General features: G+C 43.1%; 1 protein-coding gene across 1 annotated transcript in view; it reads right to left on the reverse strand.

Moving 5' to 3' along the window:
* Window positions 1-333: 333 nt before the first annotated feature.
* LOC118359472 (myotubularin-related protein 10) overlaps window positions 334-23,206 on the reverse strand; it is a 28,412-nt gene continuing 5,539 nt past the window's right edge. Inside the window, exons 3-16 of the mRNA XM_035737992.2 lie at window positions 20,895-21,031; window positions 19,846-19,918; window positions 14,708-14,850; window positions 6,567-6,660; window positions 6,084-6,231; window positions 5,592-5,679; window positions 5,257-5,345; window positions 4,850-4,980; window positions 4,628-4,697; window positions 4,032-4,102; window positions 3,733-3,905; window positions 3,235-3,405; window positions 2,878-3,060; window positions 334-2,606 (exon numbers count right to left, since the gene is read on the reverse strand). Of these exons, the coding sequence (XP_035593885.1) occupies window positions 1,983-2,606; window positions 2,878-3,060; window positions 3,235-3,405; window positions 3,733-3,905; window positions 4,032-4,102; window positions 4,628-4,697; window positions 4,850-4,980; window positions 5,257-5,345; window positions 5,592-5,679; window positions 6,084-6,231; window positions 6,567-6,660; window positions 14,708-14,850; window positions 19,846-19,918; window positions 20,895-21,031 (2,195 nt within the window). The 3' untranslated portion in view covers window positions 334-1,982. The remainder of the gene's footprint in view (window positions 2,607-2,877; window positions 3,061-3,234; window positions 3,406-3,732; window positions 3,906-4,031; window positions 4,103-4,627; window positions 4,698-4,849; window positions 4,981-5,256; window positions 5,346-5,591; window positions 5,680-6,083; window positions 6,232-6,566; window positions 6,661-14,707; window positions 14,851-19,845; window positions 19,919-20,894; window positions 21,032-23,206) is intronic.

Consider the following 23,206-nt stretch of genomic DNA (forward strand, 5'->3'; position numbering starts at 1 on the left):
TTTATTTGTGTGTGTGTATATATATATATTTTTTTTTTTTTATATATTTTTTTTAAAGTCTGTCACATCTGTGTGGAATGTGGAATGTGTTTTGTTGGTTGATTGAAAACAAGAAAAGTTCAAACTTTAAATTGAAAAAAATAAATAATGGAATATCATGTGAAATATCTTCAGTTTCCCTCATTAATCTGTGTTGCAGACATTGCTCATCATCTTATTTTGACAGCTTTCCAATCCAGACCAGTCACAAGCATTCCAGCCACCCTATTGGGTGTCTGAAATACAGAGTCGAAGAATATTCACATACCCCCCCAATAACAAAAAACAACTTCAGACATTTGACATTTTTATTTGCTCTATATTCCTTTACATTGACATTTTGCCTTACAGCTGTGATCCCCTGTGGTCAGAGTGTTGACAGTGCTTTTGAAGGGGGGGGGGAGAGGGTCAACATTGCACTACAGACCACTCAATTGTCCAACAAGTGCTCTGCAATGCCATAAATGTACATCTCCAAACTTGATCTAACACAGTGACACTCCACAGAGCAAAGGTAAAACATAACATTAATCCCAACATGGTGTTCCTTCAGATCAAGCATTTCAAATTGGCTTCCAGGTGCAGCTTTTGAAGTATTCAGTCTCTCCTAATGTCATTACTCTGGGTGTAACATGCATAGTAGAATAAGTGATAGAAGTGAACCGGTACATTGAACACTGTAAGTAAAGCCACATTTCCATCTAAAAAGGCACTGAGAATTTCCTACATCCCTGTATTTAAACATTTGCATAACTGAATAAATATGTGCACTGTTGATCAATATCAAATTGTGTCAAATGAGGAGCACAATTGTTATACAATAACAGTGCTGAGTGCACCAATGGTGTGAATTAGTGGTAAACTAAAACAAGGGCTGTGCATTCATGGTATATAAACTAAAAGTTGGGTCTAAAAAACAGTAAGTACCATAATTAGAATAGAAATAAAAACAGTATATTATTTTCACCTTCTCATAATTCAAACAACCACCACCATTACCAGTAGTTATTTCATACAGCTTCACTTCTTATTTGGGATTTGTCTTGTTAATATCAGGTGAAGGAGCAATGAGGGCTCATTAGAGAATACAGATTCCAACTGTTTACATGTCTCCACTTCAAACCCACTCTGAAACAAATCACCTGACTATGGTGAATAGACATGATGATTGTCTGAGCATCAGTTCAGGCGGCGTCCAGCCATTAGCAGCATCAGTTCAGGCTGTGTGGGTGTACAGTAATGATAAGACTGGTATCCAGCCTGCCCAGCGGTTCTTTACTGCCCACAGCTCCAAAACATACATGTCCAGATACTGATGCATTTCAATGCCAAAGCCATCAAGGAAAAAGTTGATTGATGAATGTCCACAAATGTCTTGTCTCAAACGGTGAAGGCATTTTCCAGTGCCGGTTCCCTGGTATTTTATTGGTGCACTACGTGATTGATGATCATTTCCTGCAAGAAGGCCTAATAGTAAATAGCCCTGTCTGTCCTTCTCCTTTCACTATTCATGATTTGGTTAATCTTCATTCTAGAATTAATGCAGTACCTTACCAGAAGGTCTCTAGAAATACAACTAAACTATATTAAGTGATACAAATAAAGCGATAAGTGTCTACCACAGATTTAACTCCTCACAGCTCCTTTTTCCCTTCGCAAAGTGTCATCAGCGCTACATCCATGTCACTACAAAATCATATTCCACTAACATTCTACGTACTGAATCTAAAAATATGAAAATGGAAATCGAAAGTGACTTCCTACAGAGAGCAACTCTGACAAAAACCCTGAAGAAATGTTCGATTTAAGCAAAGACGAATAATCTTGTGCAAAAACAAAACAGCCACATCATAGTCAACTGAGCTAGCCTCCAGCCTCTAGCATGATAGGACATCCCTTCTGGACTAAGCACTGATTTGAGTGAAAACTTTAGCCACGGGACCTCAGAGTGCCTCATTGGCCAGAGTTTCAGTGGAGAGCCATATCTTTGCCCCGTTCAGGAACTTGCTGAGAGGAGTGCCCAGGATGCTGCGGCGGCACATGTTCCCCACGGGAGAGAAGGGGAAGGAGGAGCTAAGGTACTCTGGAGTTGAAGAGGACTCGTGGGTGGAACCGGCCGTAAAGTACATCCTGCTGTGGTCTGATGGGGGGGCGCTGGGGGTGGAGGTCGGGGTGCTGGCCGGAGTGGCCCCCTTGTACTGGCGTAGCTGGCTCTGCAGCTTCTCTACCTCATCAGCCAGCTGGGAAAGCTTGTGGTATGCGGTAACAGGGCCGCCCTTAGGGATGCTGGCTTCAGGGACCCAGCGCAGGAAGTAGAGCCTCCACAGGGCCAGGTGTGAAGGCAGGAGCTGGGGGATGAGCATCCCCTGTAGGTCTGCGGGCCGGGAGACCCAGTCCCTGAAGAAGCGCTCTGTTGGGCTCTCCACCACCTCTCTGATCTGGGAGAAGTCTGGTTTGAGCCGCGACACCAGGGAGTTCCGTCTGGTCAGGGTGAGGCTGTCATGGCCGTCCATCAGGATGTTCCTCAGGGAAGAGGGCATCCCTCGGAGTGTAGAACTGTAGTTTTTCTGGGAGATAAAGGAACACACTCATTAACAAGTTATTTCATATAGAATGTACATGCATGTAGATGGTGTTGATTTTACTTTGAGGAACATGACATTTTGATCTTCATGAATTCAGGTTCTTTCCAGGCATCTGGGACTGTCCCTGGATAGTCTTGCATAGCTTTTCTTGCAAAGCTCCATTTACCCATCTAGAATTGAAATGTACTTATCCTGTTATGGGGTGGTTCTCTTTGTTATCATTTGCATTCTCAAACAAAGAGAGCAAACTGACCTTGGTGCGTCTGAAGGACTTCACTGCTCCATTCTGAACACAGGTGGCACCTTTGCCAACATACATGGGGTTGTTGAAAAGGGCCTGGTTTTTGGGGGTGAACTGCTGTGACCAGTCCCAGACAGGGGGGAAACGCAGGGCCTTCTCCTCCCCCACAGGGATGCACTTACTCTTAGCAAAGTCCTGTGGAGGAGGACAGGTAAAGTCACTAATACTGCACACAGCTGCAAACAGTTCTGAGCTGTATCATATCAGAGGTGCGTTGACGGAGTTGAATACAACCGCAACTATGTTGTGAGGGTTGAGGGGGAACTTCCTGTGTTTGTCGCTTTTTGTTTGTGTGTGAGAGCTCCTCACCATGCTGTTCTCAGTGCGCTGCTGGGCACAGTTGAAGAGGAAGGTGCTGAATACAGGGATCCACATGCTGTCACTGAGCACAGTCAGGTAGGTCTCAGTGAACTCAAAGGCTGCTGGGTACTGATTTATAATCTGCCACACACAGTCCAGGAACAGCTGGAACAGAGGAGACTGAGGGGATGGAGGAGAGGAAGAGCGGAAAGGGAAAGAATACTGTGATTAAGGGCGGCAGGTAGTCTAGTGATTAAAAGTGGTCGGCCAGTAATCGAAAGGTTGCTGGTTTGACTCCCTGAGCCGACGAGGTGAACAATCTGTTGATGTGCCCTTGAGCAAGGCAGTTATCCAGCGCGGCTTACAGGATGAATTAAGGTTAAGAGTGTTTGCTAAATGACTAAAATGCTAAATGATTAAAATCACTGAGCACAAAACAATGACAACATTTCAAAGTACAACTCCATGTCAAGCTCCACTTCAAGTATGCAAATAGACAGAGCCTACCTCCTCTTTGTCATTCTTCTTCAAATGGTTGCACCGGTCGAGGAAGCGATGGCCAGCCATCACCCACTCCTTCTGCACCAGGCTCTGGAAGCCAGTAAGGCTACGGAAGTGAGGGTCCAGCATCAGTTGTACTAGAGAGGACACCACACAGCTCAGGTCCCGGTCTTCTTCCTCTGGAGAGAGAAGAGAGAAACAGAACAGAAGAGAGAGAAATACAGGTAGTAAGACCGACAAGACACACAGACAGGAAACATACAGAGAGACAGACAACTAAAAGACAAAACCATTTATTTCGTTACCTTGCAGAATGACAGACACATGTTTTCCCTCCAGCAAGTAGACTACCTCGGCTGAATGCTTCAGGAAGGCCCTGGAGACAGGAATAGCAAAGGATACAGTTGACTTTACTCTAGGTACAAATATGTAACACTTACACATACATCTTAAGTACAACATTCATTAACTCTGAACAAAACTTGAATCCAACCAAAATGATCCTGTAGTTGCACCGTAAATATTACCACCATTAAAAAGTGGAAATAAAATGACTAATATATTTATTTTACCTTTATTTAACTAGGCAAGTCAGTTAAGAACAAATTCTTATTTTCAATGACAGCCTAGGAACGAACGGTGGGTTAACTGCCTGATCAGGGGCAGAACGACAGCTCGGGGATTTGACACTGCAACCTTTCGGTTACTAGTCCAGCGCTCTAACCACTAGGCTACCCTGCCACCCCTACCAGATGGTAGAGAGAGAACCAGCAGGAGCGTCTGTCAATGCTAGTACTTTTCTAAATGAAACTTCATGCAGGACAAGACAGCAGCACTGCCCGTGTAAACAGCAAGGTGAGCCAACCTGCTGAGCCAGTGGCGTTTAAGTATTTGTACATACCTGACATACTCCAGCCATCGAGAGCTTTCCATGGACGACAGCCACTTCTCCTCAGACTCCTCAAAGGGCTCTGCACACAAACACAGTTAAATATCCCAAGCGCTTTCAGAATGCCTAAGAGCAGCAATAAAAGCCTAAGAACAACAAAGTGCCTTCATAAAAAAACGAATTAACAAATAGATCACAACATTCATTTGATTGATTTCAATTCCCCCGACTTACCGATGACACAGATCTGCCGCACTTTGACAAAGGCAGCCTGGATGTCCTGGATGTTGGGCAGGTTCTTGTCCAGGTCGGACTTGAGGACGTCACTGCGCTGTGGGTGGCTCTTTGTTATGGCGCTACAGATCCTACCACAACACAGAGCAGGAAAAGACTGTTGGAAATGGTCTTAACAGCACTGCTTATTTCATAAGCAGTTCAATTATTTCAATGGTACTGCGAGTCTGGACAGAATAGTTTGGCAATCTCACTTGTCAGTTATGCCAAAACAACAAATCACAGTGCTGACATGATAAGCACACCATTTGAAAGAAAATTGAAAACAAATGGTTGTAGTGAACAATATGAAAACATCAACAATTAAAAATAAAAAAAAATTGACATTCTATTCAGTCTTATTGTACCTCTGGTCCAGCTTCCTCTGCTGCAGTGGGTCACTGATGCTGGCCATGCGCACCAGGGCACTCCCGTTGGGGTGATTCCAGCACCACAACTTAAGGGAAACACACCACCTTGTCATGGTTCAGCAGTCACACACAAACAGTCTCCCTCGTTCTCTCACTTACAAAACACTCACATACACTTATAATGCAGTCACTCCTCTCAAAGCACTTAAATAAATCGGCATCATTAATGCTTGATAGAAACAGTCTGTCTAGGGAATTCTGTCTAAAACAGCGAGAAAGGCTTTTATTAAGCAAAAGCTGTTGTTTCTTGAGATGAGAGGCTGGCCACTCACAGGGATGCGGTGAACAGTGAAAAAACACAAGTACTGCTTCAGGTCTTGATCCGCCAGGGACACTGGGACCACAAAGTACTCTGGGAGACTGGAGAGAGAAAGATAACAGGGAAATATGCATTACAGAGATGCTCCAAATGGCAAGAGGTTAACATTTGATGCCACTGAGTCAGGCGCCATATTAGCCACAGCAGATTCTGAATGGTTGATCACAATATGAAAAGAAATAACTCAAAATCTGTGGCAGCAAGTGAAGCAATTACTACATTTCCATCTCCACAAAGATTCTATTACATAAAGTGTCAATGTAAGCCATTACCTAAGTGTGTTAAATAAAGTATTACCATTCTGCCTGATGAGGATTATGACACTAATGAGCTATGTTAATCATAATCCAAATCTGGTAATAATCCATGTTGTCATTTAGAAAATGAGCTGAACGCCTGCAGTAACCCTCCCTCCCCCTCATCCCCTAAACTATGTGGGCCCCACCTGGGTGAGACGACGTAGCCCTCGTTGATGGAGCACACCCTCCACTCTGCTGCACCTGTTCTCTTGATCTCTCTGTCCCATTCAGAGGGCCGGTCAAACAGGGGCATCTGCAGTCCTCCTCCGGGATCTACTCCATTGACTCGCTCCCCTGAACATGTAGCAGTGAGCGCTTGCTAATTAAAGACACCGGCTTGCTGCGTTTCCTTCAACTCAAACTTTGCAACAACTGTAAATATATGTTCTTTACTGAAGAGCCACATTTGACACAACCATTGCCCTGGTGTTCCAACAAAACTCAATTGATCACATTGTTCTGTTAACAGTGTATTCAGCATGTTTTCCTTTAGGTTCCTCACATGTCAAGACATGTACAGTGGGGATGCTATTGATAGCTAGAACAGTTTGGCAGACCACAGGGAATTAGGGTGTGTCAAAGCCTTTTCAGTCAGAACCAGATGATTAAGCAGTGTACTGTATACCTACCCAAGGATCCATAGTATTGCTTCCCTATGTACTCAAAGCCAAACAGCAGCTGGGGATCAGCGGGCTGGGAGTAGTGAGCGATGGCCAGGCAAACCTTAAATCACAGGGTGGGGCAAACGCATGACTTCAAAAGGAAGGAACTGAACAGGTCCAGCAAATATACAGTACATACACAGTGTCTTCGGAAAGTATTCAGACCCCTTGACTTTTTCCACATTTTGTTACGCTACAGCCTTATTCTAAAATGGACAACATTCATTTTTTCCTCAGCAATCAACACAAACCTCAGACAAAGCAAAAACAGGTTTAGATTTCTTTACAAATGTATAAAAAAATCTATTTGTTTTATTTTTAATAAATTTGCAAAGATTTCTAAAAACCTGTTTTTGCTTTGTCATTATGGGGCATTGTGTGTAGTTTAATGAGAAGAAAAAAAAAACTCATCCATTTTAGAATAAGGCTGTAACGTACCAAAATGTGGGAAAAGTCAAGGGGTCTGAACACTTTCCGAATGCACCGTAGGGCCTAGTTATACGAGCCTGGAAGTTTCATTGCTGCTTTTTGACTAACACCATTGTATACACCTTTATATTATACTAGGGAAATTGTTTCCATAGCTAGGGCTGGCAGTGAGGACTAGTGAAGAGCAGAATCAACAACCTCTGAAGAATCAAAACAATCAAACAAGCGAAATGCAAGTAGAGGGACAAGGTGGAATCGCAATTCAACGGCTCAGACACGAGACGTATGCATTTGTATTTATTATGGATCCCCATGAGCTGCTGCTTTGGCAGCAGCTACTCTTCCTGGGGTCCGGGAAAATTAAGGCAGTTAATGCCATTTAAAAAGAACATTACAATACATTCACAACACACTGTGTGCCCTCAGGCCCCTACTCCACCACCACTAAATCAATGTGTATGTATAGTGACTATGTTATCGTGTGTGTGTATGCATGCGTCTGTGCAAATGTTTGTGTTGCTTTACAGTCCCTGCTGTTACATAAGTTTTTTTTATTTTTTATTTTTTTTAAATCGGTTAAAATTGTACTGCTTGCATCAGTTACTTGATGTGAAATAGAGCTCCATGTTGTCATGGCTCTATGTAGTACTGTGTGCCATCCCAGTCTGTTCTGGACTTGGGGACTGTGAAGAGACTTTGTGGAATGTCTTGTGGGGTATGCATGGGTGTCCAAGCTGTGTGCCAGTAGTTTAGACAGACAGCTCAGTGCATTCAACATGTCAATACCTCTCATAAATAAACATAGTGATGAAGTCAATCTCTCCTCCACTTTGAGCCAGGAGCGATTGACATGCATATTACTAATATTAGCTCTCTGTCACTCTGTGTACAACCAAGGTCCAGCCGTGCTGCCCTGTTCTGAGCCAATTGCAATTTTCCTCAGTCCTTTTTTGTGGCACCTGACCACATGACTCACAGTGCGACAAAACTAGGGCCTGTAGGACCTGCCTTATTGATAGTGTTGTTAAGAAGGCAGAGCATCGCTTTATTTTGGACAGACTTCTCCCCATCTTAGCTACTATTGCATCAATACGTTTTGACCATGATAGTTTACAATCTAGGGTTACTCCAAGCAGTTTAGTCATCTCAACTTGCTCAATTTCCACATTATTTATTACAAGTTTTAGTTGAGGTTTAGGGTTTAATGAGTGTTTTGTTCCAAATAATGCTTTTAGGCTAACTTATTCCTTTCCACCCACTCAAACTAACTGTAGCTCTTTGTTAAGTGTTGCAGTCATTTCAGATGCTGTAGTAGCTGATGTGTATAGTGTGAGGGTCATCCACATACATCGACACTCTGGCTTTACTCAAAGTCAGTGGCATTTCGTTAGTAAAAATTGAAAAAAGCAAGGGGCCTAAACAGCTACCCTGGGGAATTCCTGATTCTAACTGGATTATGTTAGAGGCTTCCATTAAAGAACACCCTCTGTGTTCTGTTAGACAAGTAACTCTTTATCCACATTACAGCAGGGGGTGTAAAGCCATAACACATACGTTTCTCCAGCAGCAGACTATGATCGATAATGTCAAAAGCTGCACTGAAGTCTAACAAGACAGCCCCCCCAATCATTTTGTCATCAGCTTCTCTCAGCCAATCAGTCATTTGTGTAAGTGCTGTGCTCCTTCCCTATAAGAGTGCTGAAATTCCATTGTCAATTTGTTTACTGTGAAATAGCATTGTATCTGGTCAAACACAATTTTTTGCAGAAGTTTACTAAGGGTTGGTAACAGGCTGATTGGTCTTCTATTTGAGCCAGTAAAGGGGGCTTTACTATTCTTGTGTAGCAGAATGACACTAGCTTCCCTCCAGGCCTGAGGTCACACACTTTCTAGTAAGCTTAAATTGAAGATGTGTCAAATGGGAGTGGCAATATAGTCTGCTATTATCCTCAGTAATTGTCCATCCAGATTGTCAGACCCCGGCGGCTTGTCATTGTTGATAGACAACAATTATTTTTTCACCGCTTCCACACGGACTTTACAGAATTCAAAAGTACAATAGTCTTTCATAATTTGGTCTGATATACTTGGATGTGTAGTGTCAGCGTTTGTCCCTGGCATGGCATCCCTAAGTTTGCTTATCTTGCCAATGAAAAAGTACTTAAAGTAGTTGGCAATATCAGTGGGCTTTGTGATGATTTTTGTGACATTTTTCTACGTACACATCACGGACAAACTGAAATGGTCTACCCATGCAGACAGTGTGGTGAAGAAAGCGCACCATCGCCTTTAAAATTGTTAAACATTTTGGGTAGCCTTCCACAAGCCTCCAACAATAAGTTGGGTGAATGTTGGCCCATTCCTCCTGACAGAGCTGGTGTAACTGAGTCAGGTTTGTAGGCCTCCTTGCTCGCACACGCTTTACCAGCTCTGGCCACAAATTTTCTGAGGTCAGAAAACAAAATTTCCAAAGCCCTGACCACAAATTTATTGAGGTCAGGGCTTTGTGATGGCCACTCCAATACCTTGACTTTGTTGTCCTTAAGCGATTTTGCAGCAACTTTGGAAGTATGCTTAGGGTCATTGTACATTTGGAAGACCCATTTGCGACCAAGCTTTAACTTCCCGACTGATGTCCTGAGATGTTGCTTCATTAAATCCACATGATTTTCCTCCCATTTGATGACATTATTTTGTGAAGTGCACCAGTAACTCCTGCAGCAAAGCACCCACACAACATGATGCTACCACCCCCGTGCTTCACGGTTGGGATGGTGTTGGTCGGCTTGCAAGACTTCCCCTTTTTCTTCCAAACATAACGATGGTCATTATGGCCAAACAGTTATATTTTTGTTTCATCAGACCAGAGAACAATTCTCCGAAAACTACGATCTTTGTCCCCATGTGCAGTTGCAAACCATAGTCTGGATTTTTTAAATGGCAGTTTTGGAGCAGTGGCTTCTTCCTTGCTGAGCGGCCTTTCAGGTTATGTTGATATAGGACTCGTTTTACTGTGGATATAGATACTTTTGTACCCGTTTCCTCCAGCACCTTCACAAGGTCCTTTGCTGTTGTTCTGGGATTGATTTACACGTTTTGCATCAAAGTACATTAATCTCAAGGAGACGGTATGACGGCTGCGTGGTCCCATGGTGTTTATGCTTGCATACTATTGTTTGTACAGATGAACGTGGTACCTTCAGGCATTTGAAAATTGCTCCCAAGGATGAACCAGACTTGTGGTCTCCAATGTTTCTGAGGTCTTGGCTGATTTCTTTTGATTTTCCCATGATGTCAGGCAAAGAGGCACAGAGTTTGAAGGTAGGCCTTGAAATACATCCACAGGTACACCCCCAATTGACTCAAATGATGTCAATTAGCCTATCAGAAGCTTCTAAAGCCATGACATCCTTTTCTGGAATTTTCCAAGCTGTTTAAAGGCACAGTCAACTTAGTGCATGTAAACTTCTGACCCACTGATACAGTGAATTATAAGTGAAATAAATCTGTCTAAACAATTGTTGGAAAAATTACGTGTCATACACAAAGTAGATGTCCTAACAGACTTGCCAAAACTATAGTTTGTTACGGAGACATTTGTGGAATGGTTGAAAAAATAGTTTTAATGACTCCAACCTAAGTGTTTGTATCTTTCTTTTTCTCTCTCTCTCTCAGGGGACCTGGGCCCTAGGACCATGCCTTAGGACTACCTGGTACGATGACTCCTTGTTGTCCTCAGTCCACCTGGCTGTGCTGCTGCTCCAGTTTCAACTGTTCTGCCTGCGGATATGGAACCCTGACCTGTTCACTGTGATTACTATTATTTTACCATGCTGGTCATTTTTGAACATTTCAACATCTTGGCCATGTTCTGTTATAATCTCCACCGGCACTGCCAGAAGAGCACTGGCCACCCCTCATAGCTTGGTTCCTCTCAAGATTTCTTCCTAGGTTTGGCCTTTCTAGGGAGTTTTTCCGTGCTTCTACACCTAGATTGCTTGCGGTTTGGGTTTTTAGGCTGGGTTTCTGTACAGCACTTTGATATATCAGCTGATGTGAGAAGGGATAGAAATATATATATATTTTCAATTTGAAATTAATTTGATGTAAACTTCCGACTTCAACTGTAGATGGAAACAGAAAAGTCTGAGACTTCTAGGTAAAACACTGGGGTAAATCCTGTATGGAAATGCACCACTTGTCAGGTCAGGGAGTCTGGAAAAACTCCTGGCCCCAACAATACAATCTAAGGGAGATGGTCTGCTAGAATCTTTGAGATGTGACACCAGATTATTCTGTATTGTGAATGGAGAGGTGTCGGTGACTCCATAGTATATGATGTCCCTTTTCAATGGGTTGTGTCTTTGAAATGCACTTTGAGGCACGTTCTGGCTGCCCTCGGAGTCTACTGACCACAGCCAGAGTGTTTTGTCTGTTCACATTTTACAGGAGTTGTTTTTATTGGCTAAAGACTCAGAAACCTGCATGGAAATTTTCAATAACACTTCAAGCTGTGCCTTGGCTGCAAGGGGCCTCTACCTTTACTACAAGATTCCACCATTTAAACAGCTGAAAGTATTATTTAGCCCAGACATGCTCAACAGCTGAGGCACTAAGTCATGTTTTCTGCACCTTGAAGGGTAGATTGAACTCACACAGGAATACGATGAAGAGTAAAAGAGATTGTCAACCTTGAATTTGACCATTAAAAAAAGCCCAAGTAATTTCACCACGTGATGCATTTCATTTTAAGTGAGTGACGAAGACATTAAATTTGTGTCTCGCTATTTCTAATGAAAAGCAAACTTTGAGAAGCAAAGTTCAACCATTGAACCATACTCATGTATTTGTAATTGTGCCTTGGGACTATCTGGGTAGCTAAGTTGCACCAAGAATTCAGACTTGAGCGTGGCTGCCAGGATCTCATTTAAGTGAAACCTAGGAAAGCAAACCTTAGCAGAACGCCTATTTCTATTGGGATAGAGGGCTGAGTCTGGCGTTTGGAGCTTTCCATCAGTGGCATAGAATTACACAATGCTGTCCATTCATTGGAGGAGCAGCAACCAAAACACAGGATGCAAGGAAGGAACTTTTGTGTTCATGTATGTGTGTGTGCGCGCGCACACACAAGCGTCTCTGTGTGTATTTGAGAGAGACTGCTCCCAACTCTGTAATTTCCTTCGGTATAATAAGCTATTATAGAATGGCTTCATTCCATATGTCACAAAAGAAAAACAAGGACCGAGCCCTGGTTTAGCTCCCCACAGTAATTACACTATGTGTCCCCATATAGAAATAGACACAGGGAGTGCAGTTAAATCCCACTATGTACCATTACAATACTTAGAGCAGCAACACCCATTCATGCCTCCCGGGTGGCACAGTGGTTAAGGGCGCCAGCTGTGCCATCAGAGTCCCTGGGTTCGCGCCCAGGCTCTGTCGTAACCCGGCCGCGACCGGGAGGTCTGTGGGGCGACGCACAATTGGCCTAGCGTCGTTCGGGTTAGGGAGGGCTTGGTCGGTCGGGATGTCCTTGTCTCATCGCGCACCAGCGACTCCTGTGGCGGGCCGCTAACCAAGGTTGCCAGGTGCACGGTGTACCCTCCGACAGATTGGTGCGGCTGGCTTCCGGGTTGGATGCGCGCTGTGTTAAGAAGCAGTACGGCTGGCTGGGTTGTGTATCGGAGGACGCATGACTTTCAACCATCGTCTCTCCCGAGCCCGTACGGGAGTTGTAGCGATGAGACAAGATAGTAGCTACTACAACAATTGGATAACACGAAATTTGGGAGGAAAAAAAAGAGGTAAAATTGGAAAAAAAATAAGAAAAAAGAAACACCCATTCATAAAAAACACCAGGTGTAATCAGAAACAACCAGGAGTTACCATTGGACTTCAAAACAGCGGTCATAACAGTGTCCAAGACAAAACAAATCAAATTGTCATGGGTTCCCCTCCCTGAAGGTAGAGTAGCCAGGTAATGTTGATAGTTACTTCTTAGTTCAATATCTTTCAGGTGTGTGTTGAGGGGCTTCAAGCGCTAGCTCCCCCTTTCTCTGACAAACTGCTCCCATGTGGCATGTGCTCTGGCTGGAGATCTAAGGTTACGTGTGTACATAGAAGCAGGCTGTCAGGAAGATATACTCTGCGGTCTCCCTGCCACGGCTATGCAGAGGACTCTGCTGCTAAGAACTCTTGGAGGCCTTCCTCCACATAACACATTAGAATGAACTTACAGCCCCCTGGCTTCTGAGACCTTGGACCAGAACTCAGGGTGCAACAGCATGTGTGTTTGCAGAGTGATCAGAAACTAGAGGGCTGAATGGATGTTTTGTTCCCTGGTTGTTTTTTGTGGTGACTTTAAAAACGCCTCTATCCAGGCTTCACATGTTCCAAGGGGCTTGCAGGTTATACACAGGGTGGCTCCTTCTCCCTGCACACAGCCTCACATTGTCCAGCATGAGCTCAACAGGCCCACAGGGCTCAGTAACTCCAGGTGAATGCTCTTACCAGGCCTGTTAGTTTGTTGGCTTTGCTGTCAGAAATTAGGGAAGTCATTGTTTCACACCAAACAAAAACAAGCAGTGAGTAAAACAATCCAACACACCTCTCCCACAACTCTTCGCATGGGGGTCCTGGGGCCCTTTGAGCAGTGCTTTGGTTCCACTCTAAAGACATGATACATCTGTGACTATAATCCACCACTTGCTAAGAGAGATGAGTCAGAGTCAATGTGGAATGTTCATTTGACACTCATTTCTACATAGGTTGCCTAGCAACAACAGCTGTTATGCAGCACTCCGTGACATGTGTATCAAGTCATCCTGTACACATATCTAAGCATAATCTCATTGACTTTGTTTTCTTACTTGAAAAAAAAGAAAATAACCATAAAAAGACAATACAAATGTAAAGCAATACATGCTGATAATAACAACATGCTGACAATGCCACCCTGACTCCTCCTGAGTCAGGCTGAGCTAATTCTGGCCAATCTCAGGCTCTCAGCCAGCCAGATGGAAGGGAGGATGAAAGAAACACCGACCAGGGAGACAGACTAATCCCCTCATCAGAGAGCAGCTCAACAGGGTGGAGAGAAGAGAAGAGGGGTGGAGAGAAGTGGAGAGGAGAAGGGAGAAGAGGGGTGGAGAGGGGAGGAAAGAGAGGAGGATACAGGGCAGCCTACATGGCCCCAGAAGGCTCCAAGGAGACGCTCTCCAAAAGCCTCCTTGGTGTGTTTGTCAATGGTGTTACCATAAACATACAGCTGTTTGGTTTTCTGGGAGAGGACATGTTACATGGCATTTTTACTCATACAAAATAAAGGATTAACTAGTGTCATTGCCAGCAGGTTTGCTCTCATACTCACATAATGGGATTGAACTCTGATAATCATGTAGACTAACAAGAGATGATTAAAAAAATATTTTAAATCTAACAGTGGCAGTCTTTTAGGAACAGCTATACTGACAGCAGAGGCATTCCACAGTGAATTACCAGTGACATCCTCTTAGAAACTAATCCACTGTAGTAGTGAGGCAGAGTTGAGTTGGAGGATTACCATGCTAGATTGCTGGTATCTCGCCTCAGGTTCAATTCAAGAGTCAACACCATGTCAATTTATAGTGTTCATACATCAAAACCGTGTCCATTTTGTTCAGAAAGCTTATATCACAAACCTTCTTGGCGCTCTGGGGCCCAGCCTCGTCGAAGCGGAACCTGATGATTCGGAAATCCTTGCAGTAAAGAATGAGCTCGGTGGGATTAAACTTCAGCTTCTGGTTGGAACACAGAACCTTCTGCTTCCCCTTAGCATCGTTCACTGAGAGGAACAAACACAAAACAAAGACCAGGGGCGAGACAGTGCTTATTAGGGCTAATGGATAGTCAAATAGTAACAGTAGTAGCCTGGTCCCAGGTCTGTAGGACTAATGTTTTTTCTTTAGAAGAGTTGGGATAAAGCACATACAGTAAAGATCTGGGACAACGCTAGTATTGTGAGGGGTAATGTATATGTGGGAAGTGGGAAACTGAGTGACCAAAGATTCCACAGAAAAACTGATCATCTATGTCACCACAGAGCTTCAGAGAAATTCAACCAAGTAGGAACTTAAATTGATCCACCAGACCTCAGCTGTCTAAAAACAAATGAGGAACTTCATTCTTCATGTTCGGATGACTCTTTATGGGGTAATACTCTGAATACAGAATAATCATTTGAGGTTCCTCGAGTATTACATATGGTAAAACATCTTCCACAAGACTCAACTGTTTATTTCAGTTATAATATAGTGAACAAAACTATAAAACGCAACATGTAAAGTGTTGGTCCCATTTTTCATGAGATTAAATAAAAGATCCTAGAGATTTTTCATACGCACAAAAAACGTATTTCTCTCAAATTTGTTTACATCCCTGTTAGTGAGTTTCTCCTTTGCCAAGATAATCCATCCACTTTATAGGTGTGGTATATCAAGAAGCTGATTAAAACAGCATGATTGATACACAGGTGCACCTTGTGCTGGGGGCAATAAAAGGCCACTAAAATGTGCAGTTTTGTCACACAAACACCACAGATGTTTCAAGTTGACAGTGTGTACAATTGGCATGCTGACTGTAGTAATGTTGTAGTGGAAAATTACTAAATTAGACATACTATGCCGTTTTTACTTAGATAATTGTCCATTGTTATATGCTCATGTTTTTTTTCTCCTGATGCAGGCTTGTTGTCTTGTGGGACAGTTATAAGTCTGGGCGTGCAGATAAGAGCTGGGTGCGACTGCAGTATGTAACATCCCGTTTGTACTATCTGTACGAACTCCTCTGTATGGAAACATGCAGGAAGGAACAGACAATAGTGGCAACGTCAGCCATCTACAGAGACAAACTAAACGCCTTTTGTACACTGTTACGCACACATCTGCTAACTGCCACATAAACAATGAGGTTGGACTTTTCTATAAAAGCTGAGGGCCAACTCGGTTTGTAGAGCTTTCAACTAACTATTCTTAGTGATGGTTTATTGCTTCATTTCTGAGAATAAAATTGTTGTTTGAAAGAATCTGCAGTCTCTTCCTATAGAATTTATCTGACAATTTGGCGACACGGATGTGATGGCTAACTCAGTTTCCTGATTGCTCCCGAGGAGACCGAGGTTGCGTTAGACATGGCAGGGAGCCCCACACTCCGACTAAGCAGAGCAGAAAAGGGACCCTCTCAGACCGGCAGGGAGAGTCATTGAGTGGGTTTGCCATTCCAAACAGACTAAATAAATTAAGGGTGAGACTGATTTTCTTAAACGCAACCTCCAATAGGGGAAAGTTCTGGGGACTTATAAAAACCTGTTCTAAGAACACTTTGAAAATCCTGTTCTCTGAAGGACATAAGATGTATTTTTATATATATATTTTTAAAAAGGTCATACCAGCTATAACTTTAAACCTTACACTGAAATGTGCATAGGAGAAACTACCAAGTTGCTACAAAATGTAAAATTACATATAGTAATTAAAAAATATTTGGAGAAGAAATTACTCATTTTTTAAATGATATCAAAGGAAGACGTTGCTAACCAAATACTGTTTGTTTTGTGTGTTTATGTTTCCTGAGTGTGTGTATTGACGAGAGATTTATATGATGATTACCCTAATTTTGGTAATATGAGTTGTCAACAACAGTTATATTTGAAGTGGGACACTGGTATAAGACATTAGGTCTTCCATATTCTCCAGTAGAACATTGGCAGACGCTTCAAGATTAGTTCTAATGCAAAGGAATCAAGTGCCGTGACCAACTGAAAGGCACAAATACCATAACTTCTCTCCTGGGAAGTGGGTAACACTATCTTGGATTTTTTTTATTTTTTTATTTGCACATATTAAAACCTGTGAGTAAGAAAATCTAAACTCTTGACACCATTGAGAGAAGCGCAGAAATAACCATCATAGAAAAGGTCAACTACAGCAAAGCAATAGAGGCACTAAAACAAGCGCAAGAGCATTCTACCAATTCGGCTCAAATATGGGAAAAACATCTAATCATGGATAAAACTGGGGAGCATTTCCCTGCTGACGGCAAAATTCCAATCTAATAAAGAATTCAGATATACTATTGTGAACTGGCACATTTTAATTTTAGCCTAGGCAGTATATTAACTATAATCTAACTACCCAACATTTATTAACTTGATTATTCACGTCATTCTTAGTTAAATGGTATAGTCGTTGTGCGTTCTCTACGGACATTTAATTCTGGCTATTGTTGCCAGCAGCACAGTTACAGTCACCAACACTTTGGATAACCAGCTCTGCTAGAGAGAGTAAAATGGTTAGAGTGAGGTGTTCTCTTACGTGTGTCTGGAAGTAGCTAACAAGCTAGCCAACTTTAGACAGTTAGCTTGGGTTCTTGACTACGGTTTTGAGGTCAGAACGCTCAGATCAACCCTGCTCTTAGTCGAGAGCGGGTAGTGTGCGCTCTGAACAGTCTGAATCCAAACACCTGAAGTTGTAAAATAACAAAACTTGTCATTTGTTATGCTAACAAGCTAGCAAGAGGCTACATAGCAACAGCATCAACGTCTGGTAGACATGCTAAGCTCAACTCAAAGGTTACGGTTTGTTTACAATGTACTAAAATGAACTAATAGCATATAGTATGAAGTATATAAAAATCAAGTATGTCGTATACAGTATATTATTATGGGTATTTGAACACAGTTTGGGTATGTGAGTATATAGATCAAATGTGTACATATTTTGGTGTCCCGGGTGGGGCAGTGGTCTAAGGCATCGCGATGCAGAACCCAGAGACTCTGGGTTCGAGCCCAAGCTCTGTCGCAGCCGGCCGCGACCGGGAGGAATATGGGGCAGCGCACAATTGGCCTAGGTCCGGGTTAGGGAGGGTTTGGCCGGTAGGGATATCCTTGTCTTATCGCGCACTAGCGACTCCTGTGGCGGGCCGGGCGCAGTGCACACTAACCAGGTCACTAGGTGTACGGTGTTTCCTCCGACACATTGCTGCGGCTGGCTTCCGGGTTGGATGCGCGCTGTGTTAAGAAGCAGTGGGGCTTGGTTGGGTTGTCTTTCGGAGGACGCATGGCTCTCGACCTTCGCCTCTCCCGAGTCTGTGCGGGAGTTGTTATCATATGAATATTGCGGTGGTAGCGGAAAAATCTCAAAGGGGCCTTTGGTCATTGGAAAAGCAAGTGTGGGGGGCAATAAAGCTTGAAATTGGCAAAAATTACACAAGAAAAGTATTATATTTAGTGGGGTAACGGGAAGAATCGAAAGCTGATTTTGGGGTTGGATAATCCCTGCAAGAATTTTAAAAACAACTGTGGCTATTAGGTAACATTACATTTGGCAGTATGTCTGGACGAGAGCACGAATGATGTTTACAAATAGTACAACTTTGTATCACGCTGCATTTAAACAATCCCTAAAGGGTGTCAATTTGAGGGTTCTGTGTTGATACAGTATGTAGATTTGTTATTGGCATAAAAAGATGAAGAAACTCAATGTCCACCAGCGTTGTTGTCAGAGAACTCACTAAACACATGCTTTATTTGTAAATTATGTCTAAGGGTTGGAGCGTGCTCCTGGCTATCTGTAAATACATAAAAAACAAGGTGGTGCTATCTGGTTTGCTTAATATAAGGAATTACATTTACTTTTGATACTTAAGTATATTGAAAACCAAATACCTTTACTAAAGTAGTATTTTACTGGGTGACTCTCTTACTTGGGTAATTTTCTATTAAGGTATCTTTACTTTTCCTCAAGTACGACAATTGGGCCTAATGAATTTATTTCAATTCATCGATTTCCTTATATGAACTGTAATTGTTGCCTGTTGCGTTTATATTTCTGTTCAGTATTTAATTATCTTATAACAGGAAGAGGATGATATGCAGGTTTCCATGGTACACCAGGAATCCAGTCTTGGCCTGTGTACCACCACCTGCACACACTTTCAACCTTACAAGACAAGGATAAGACCTATGCCTCGTTTCGGTTTGTGGTGGGTGGAGCATCGGGTCAGTGTTTTTGCCAAGCCAAGGCTCTCATAAAGGACCTTTGTTGAGGGCGTACTGAGTAAAAAAAACATTGCTTCATGCTCTATCAGCTCAGCACAAGAGCCCCACACTCCCAGCCATGTCAGCAGAGAGTGAGGCTATGAGTTACACAAACAAGGTTAATCCGGAATAGGCTTTTCAGCCAGGGCCCTCTGTCTGGGCTATGACCTCATCTATGTAGATACTAAAAACAGATCGGTGACCAGGGGGAGCAGGCAGGCAGTCACCAAAACTGGTTTAAGTCAATGGTGTGTATCTAAAAATCAGCCCGGTAGAGGACAGTCAAATAAAACCTAAACACGGAAACTGAGGTCAGCCAGATGGGATGTGATTGAATCTGAGAGATCTGACTGGTCCCTCAGCCAACAGAAAAAACTTTCAAGGGGATTTCAAAGGAGGAGAGCACAACCTGTCCATTGTGCATTCATAATTGAACAGCTGTGTGTAGATGAAGCATTATAGCTGTAGCGGTCCAAGTGTGGGGTGTCTGACAAAATCCACTATATTGGTCAGAAACAGATTCGTGAGGGGCAATGCGTTTCATAGGTCATTTATTTTACAGGCGTTTAAAAACAAAACATTACCTGTCAGGAACCTAAACTGATCTTTTTTTCCTGGACTAAAGGGCCTGTCAGTGTCATATGTAGGCTACTTTCCACTGAGAGTTATATTTTGGTGGAGAATTCTATTTGAGTTTGTTTGCCATCTTGTCACCATGGTTAGCATAATGGCACATGGTCTTACCTGTCACCACTTGCTCCACACACGCCAGGGGAACATCGTGCTCGCCAAGCAGACGGTTGGCAACCTGGAACCTCTGAGAGAACACAACACAGAGATGAACATGGTGAGGAGAGGAGGTACCTGGGGAAAAAGCATACAATAGTTCCAGGGAGACGATTGGTTTTAACTGCAGCGGAGTGAGACTGCACCACGTTATCAACAGCTGAGGGGAAAACATTTGAACCATGTGGAATTGCTCGGTCAGGAACACTGATGATGATGATACTGTTTTTGTATTTCAGTGAAATGTAATGATTAACATGGAATCAGCTGATGAATGGAGATCATTGACAACTTCTGAGCAAATATGTGAATCTAAAAGTTAACCCATTTGAACTGAAAGGCAAATCCACAACTTTGCAATCAATGACAATCAAGGCTACATTTCCAAGAGTAGTGCAATCCTTCCATGAGTCCTATAAACTTCTGTTTTTCAAGTAAACAGATCTGGGATGACTCACTTAAGTTGTTTAAGAGGGGAAGGCATCAAAATAAGCTTAACACAAAACAGGTGGTCTAAAAGCACAGGGTGGGAGGTTACATAAAACATCAGACACTGGAAGAAAGACAGCAGTGTCCTAGAAACCTTTTTGTTGATGGGTATTTTACAACAGACAACAGGCCTATCCCACATGTTGCTTATCGTGTGACAACCTTGACCACACTTTCTCCAATAAACTCAGGTGTGATCATGTAGGGTCAGTCTCCCGGGACACAGATTAAGACTCGTCGTGGAATAAAAATACATTTTAATGGAGATTGTCTCGGATTAATCTGGGTAACCAGCCCATAGAGCTACGGTCATTTTTGAGAGAGGGGCACACAGAGTGCACCACAGGAGGTTGGTGGCACCTTAATTAGGGGGGACGGGCATATGGTAAATGGATGGAGTGGATTCAGTGGAATGGCATCAAATACACGGTTTCCATGTGTCTGATGCCATTCCATTCGCGCCGTTCCAGTTATTTTTATGAGCCGTCCTCCCCTCAGCAGCCTTCTTGAAAACATACCTGCATGGGGAGGGCATCATGGGTGATGAAGGAAACCTTGAAGTTGGTGCATATCAGCTTCCCCCACAGGTCACCATGGCTGCTATCTGATCCAATGCACTTCCTCACAAAGCTCACTTCGTTCACCACAATCTCCCCTGAGGATGACAAACAGGAAGTAACATGAACTATGACATTTAGGATTCAAAGAAAAGAGGTAGAAAACATAGGCCTAAAAGGGACATAAATAGAAGGTGAGTGTTAACCACACAGTTATTTTAAGTCTTATAGCGATGAAACAAAACAGGGACTGATGGCTGAGTAATATGACATGAATGAAGCTGGGGGAAGGAAATATGCTATGGAAGTAGAATGATCACACACTAAAATGTCTTTCTCCTAGTCTCATTCAGGCTTCTGCCATCCAGCCAGAGGCATCCTGTTAGACTGCTGGAGAGTGATCTGTGCATTTCTCCTCTCAGGCCCTCGAATAGGCTCTAATGATCCCACATTCCAGTCTGAGGCATTGGGTCAGGATGATGGAAATACCTGTCAGAGAATAGCTAGACGGCTTCATGACAGAGGAGGTCAACACAACACTCTCTGTTACCTAACTTATAGGCCTTATAGCCCGTTGTGACCTCTACACTTTAACCCCTCTTTGGTTCCAGTAGCATCTCAGGAGACAACACAAAAACCCACAGCCTGGTGTCTGAACTCAAGAGGATTCCCTCCATTTACAGGACTTCTCTCTCCTCGCCACAGACAGATGTTTTGTAATTACCTCCATAGCCCAGATGCACACAGCTCCAAGAGGTATTTATTTTTCAAAAAAAAAAAAAAAAAAAAAAAAGAGCTCATGATGAGTCACATACACTGCTGACTGTTTCTACTCCAGGATCCTTCTCGCTCTCTGGCCATTCAGTGGGAGTTCAGACTCAGCCCATGCACTACAGGCTTGCCAGGGAAACCCCATGAGCCAGAGAATGGGGATCAGGTGGGCCTAGCTGTCCTCCTCCCGGGAAAATTAACTGAGAACCCAGTTAGTAAGGCTGCTTGATGGATCGAGGTCCTCCTCTCAAGTTTTACATCCAGATCAAAACCCCTCATCAAAGACAGGTGAACCCAGTCTAAAATAGACCGTAACTTTCTAGACTAAACCATGAATGTTGTTTTTATTGATGTTGCCGTTTCCTGTGTCACTGAACCTAAGAGGTCTGACAGTAACGAGCTCGCAAACTCGCTGGCAACTTGGATGGACATGAATGTTTATGACAAACCGTTGTCTCTCTCAAACATTTGAAATCTAAACAATGACCAGTTCAATGAATGCAGCTGATACCTTCACATAGTGCAAAGTTCCTGGCATTTCATGATTGGTAAATTCATGCTTAATCTATGTATGAAGTGAAGACCTAAAGTAGAAGAGACAATGATAGACTAGTACATTACATGAATGCAGTGCAGTTGTGATTCCCTCTCGTTTTATATCGTGGCAGTATGGTTGAGCGACACTGCAGCGTCACTAGACTATAGGCCAGCCCATCCATAACAGCTGGAGCTGCTTTGCAGAGGGTTACCGTAGGACAGGCAGGGAACAGCCAAAGAGAACCAGGTCCAGCACTGCAAACAGGATCCTCACATGTCAAAATGACAGTTTTTCCTCAGTCAGCGTGAGCTTAACCCATTCAGCCCAACAGTAATCTGTCACTTTCCATTGAGCTGGTTTCTTTTGATGCATTCATTATATACACTGCATTGTCTATGAGCAAATTACAGCCTGACCGTACATCCAAATTACAGCCTGACCGTACATCCAAATTACAGCCTGACCGTACATCCAAATTACAGCCTGACCGTACATCCAAATTACAGCCTGACCGTACATCCAAATTACAGCCTGACCGTACATTGATATAAAGATGGCGTACAAAGTGGAATGAAATGCTGACTTCCAGGTGAATCTTGCACTGTGTAGGCACTGTGTAGGCTACTCCTTGTATAGGACATTTCACCCAAGGCTAGGCTTATTTGTTCTTGCCTGTTATCCATGTAAAACATTGTTTACAAGCTACATTATATGACCCGTGTCACTGCATTACAAGTTATTTGATATGACAATAAAACGTTACGGCCTGTGAGTCTTATTGAAGATAGTGGGGATAGTAAGGTGGAGATCTACGGTCATGTTTCTCAGCTTGGATTAAGATCAGACAAGGAATAGAGAGAGAGAGACTGAAGAAATAGGTTGCCGCTCTTGTAATTGTGGGACAAGTCAGCAAGTGCCCACCATCACCCCCATCCAACACTACCGTGTTCACTTCCAAAGCGGC

This window comes from Oncorhynchus keta, chromosome 2 (assembly GCF_023373465.1).
Source record: "Oncorhynchus keta strain PuntledgeMale-10-30-2019 chromosome 2, Oket_V2, whole genome shotgun sequence".
NCBI classification, from domain to species: Eukaryota; Metazoa; Chordata; class Actinopteri; order Salmoniformes; family Salmonidae; genus Oncorhynchus; species Oncorhynchus keta.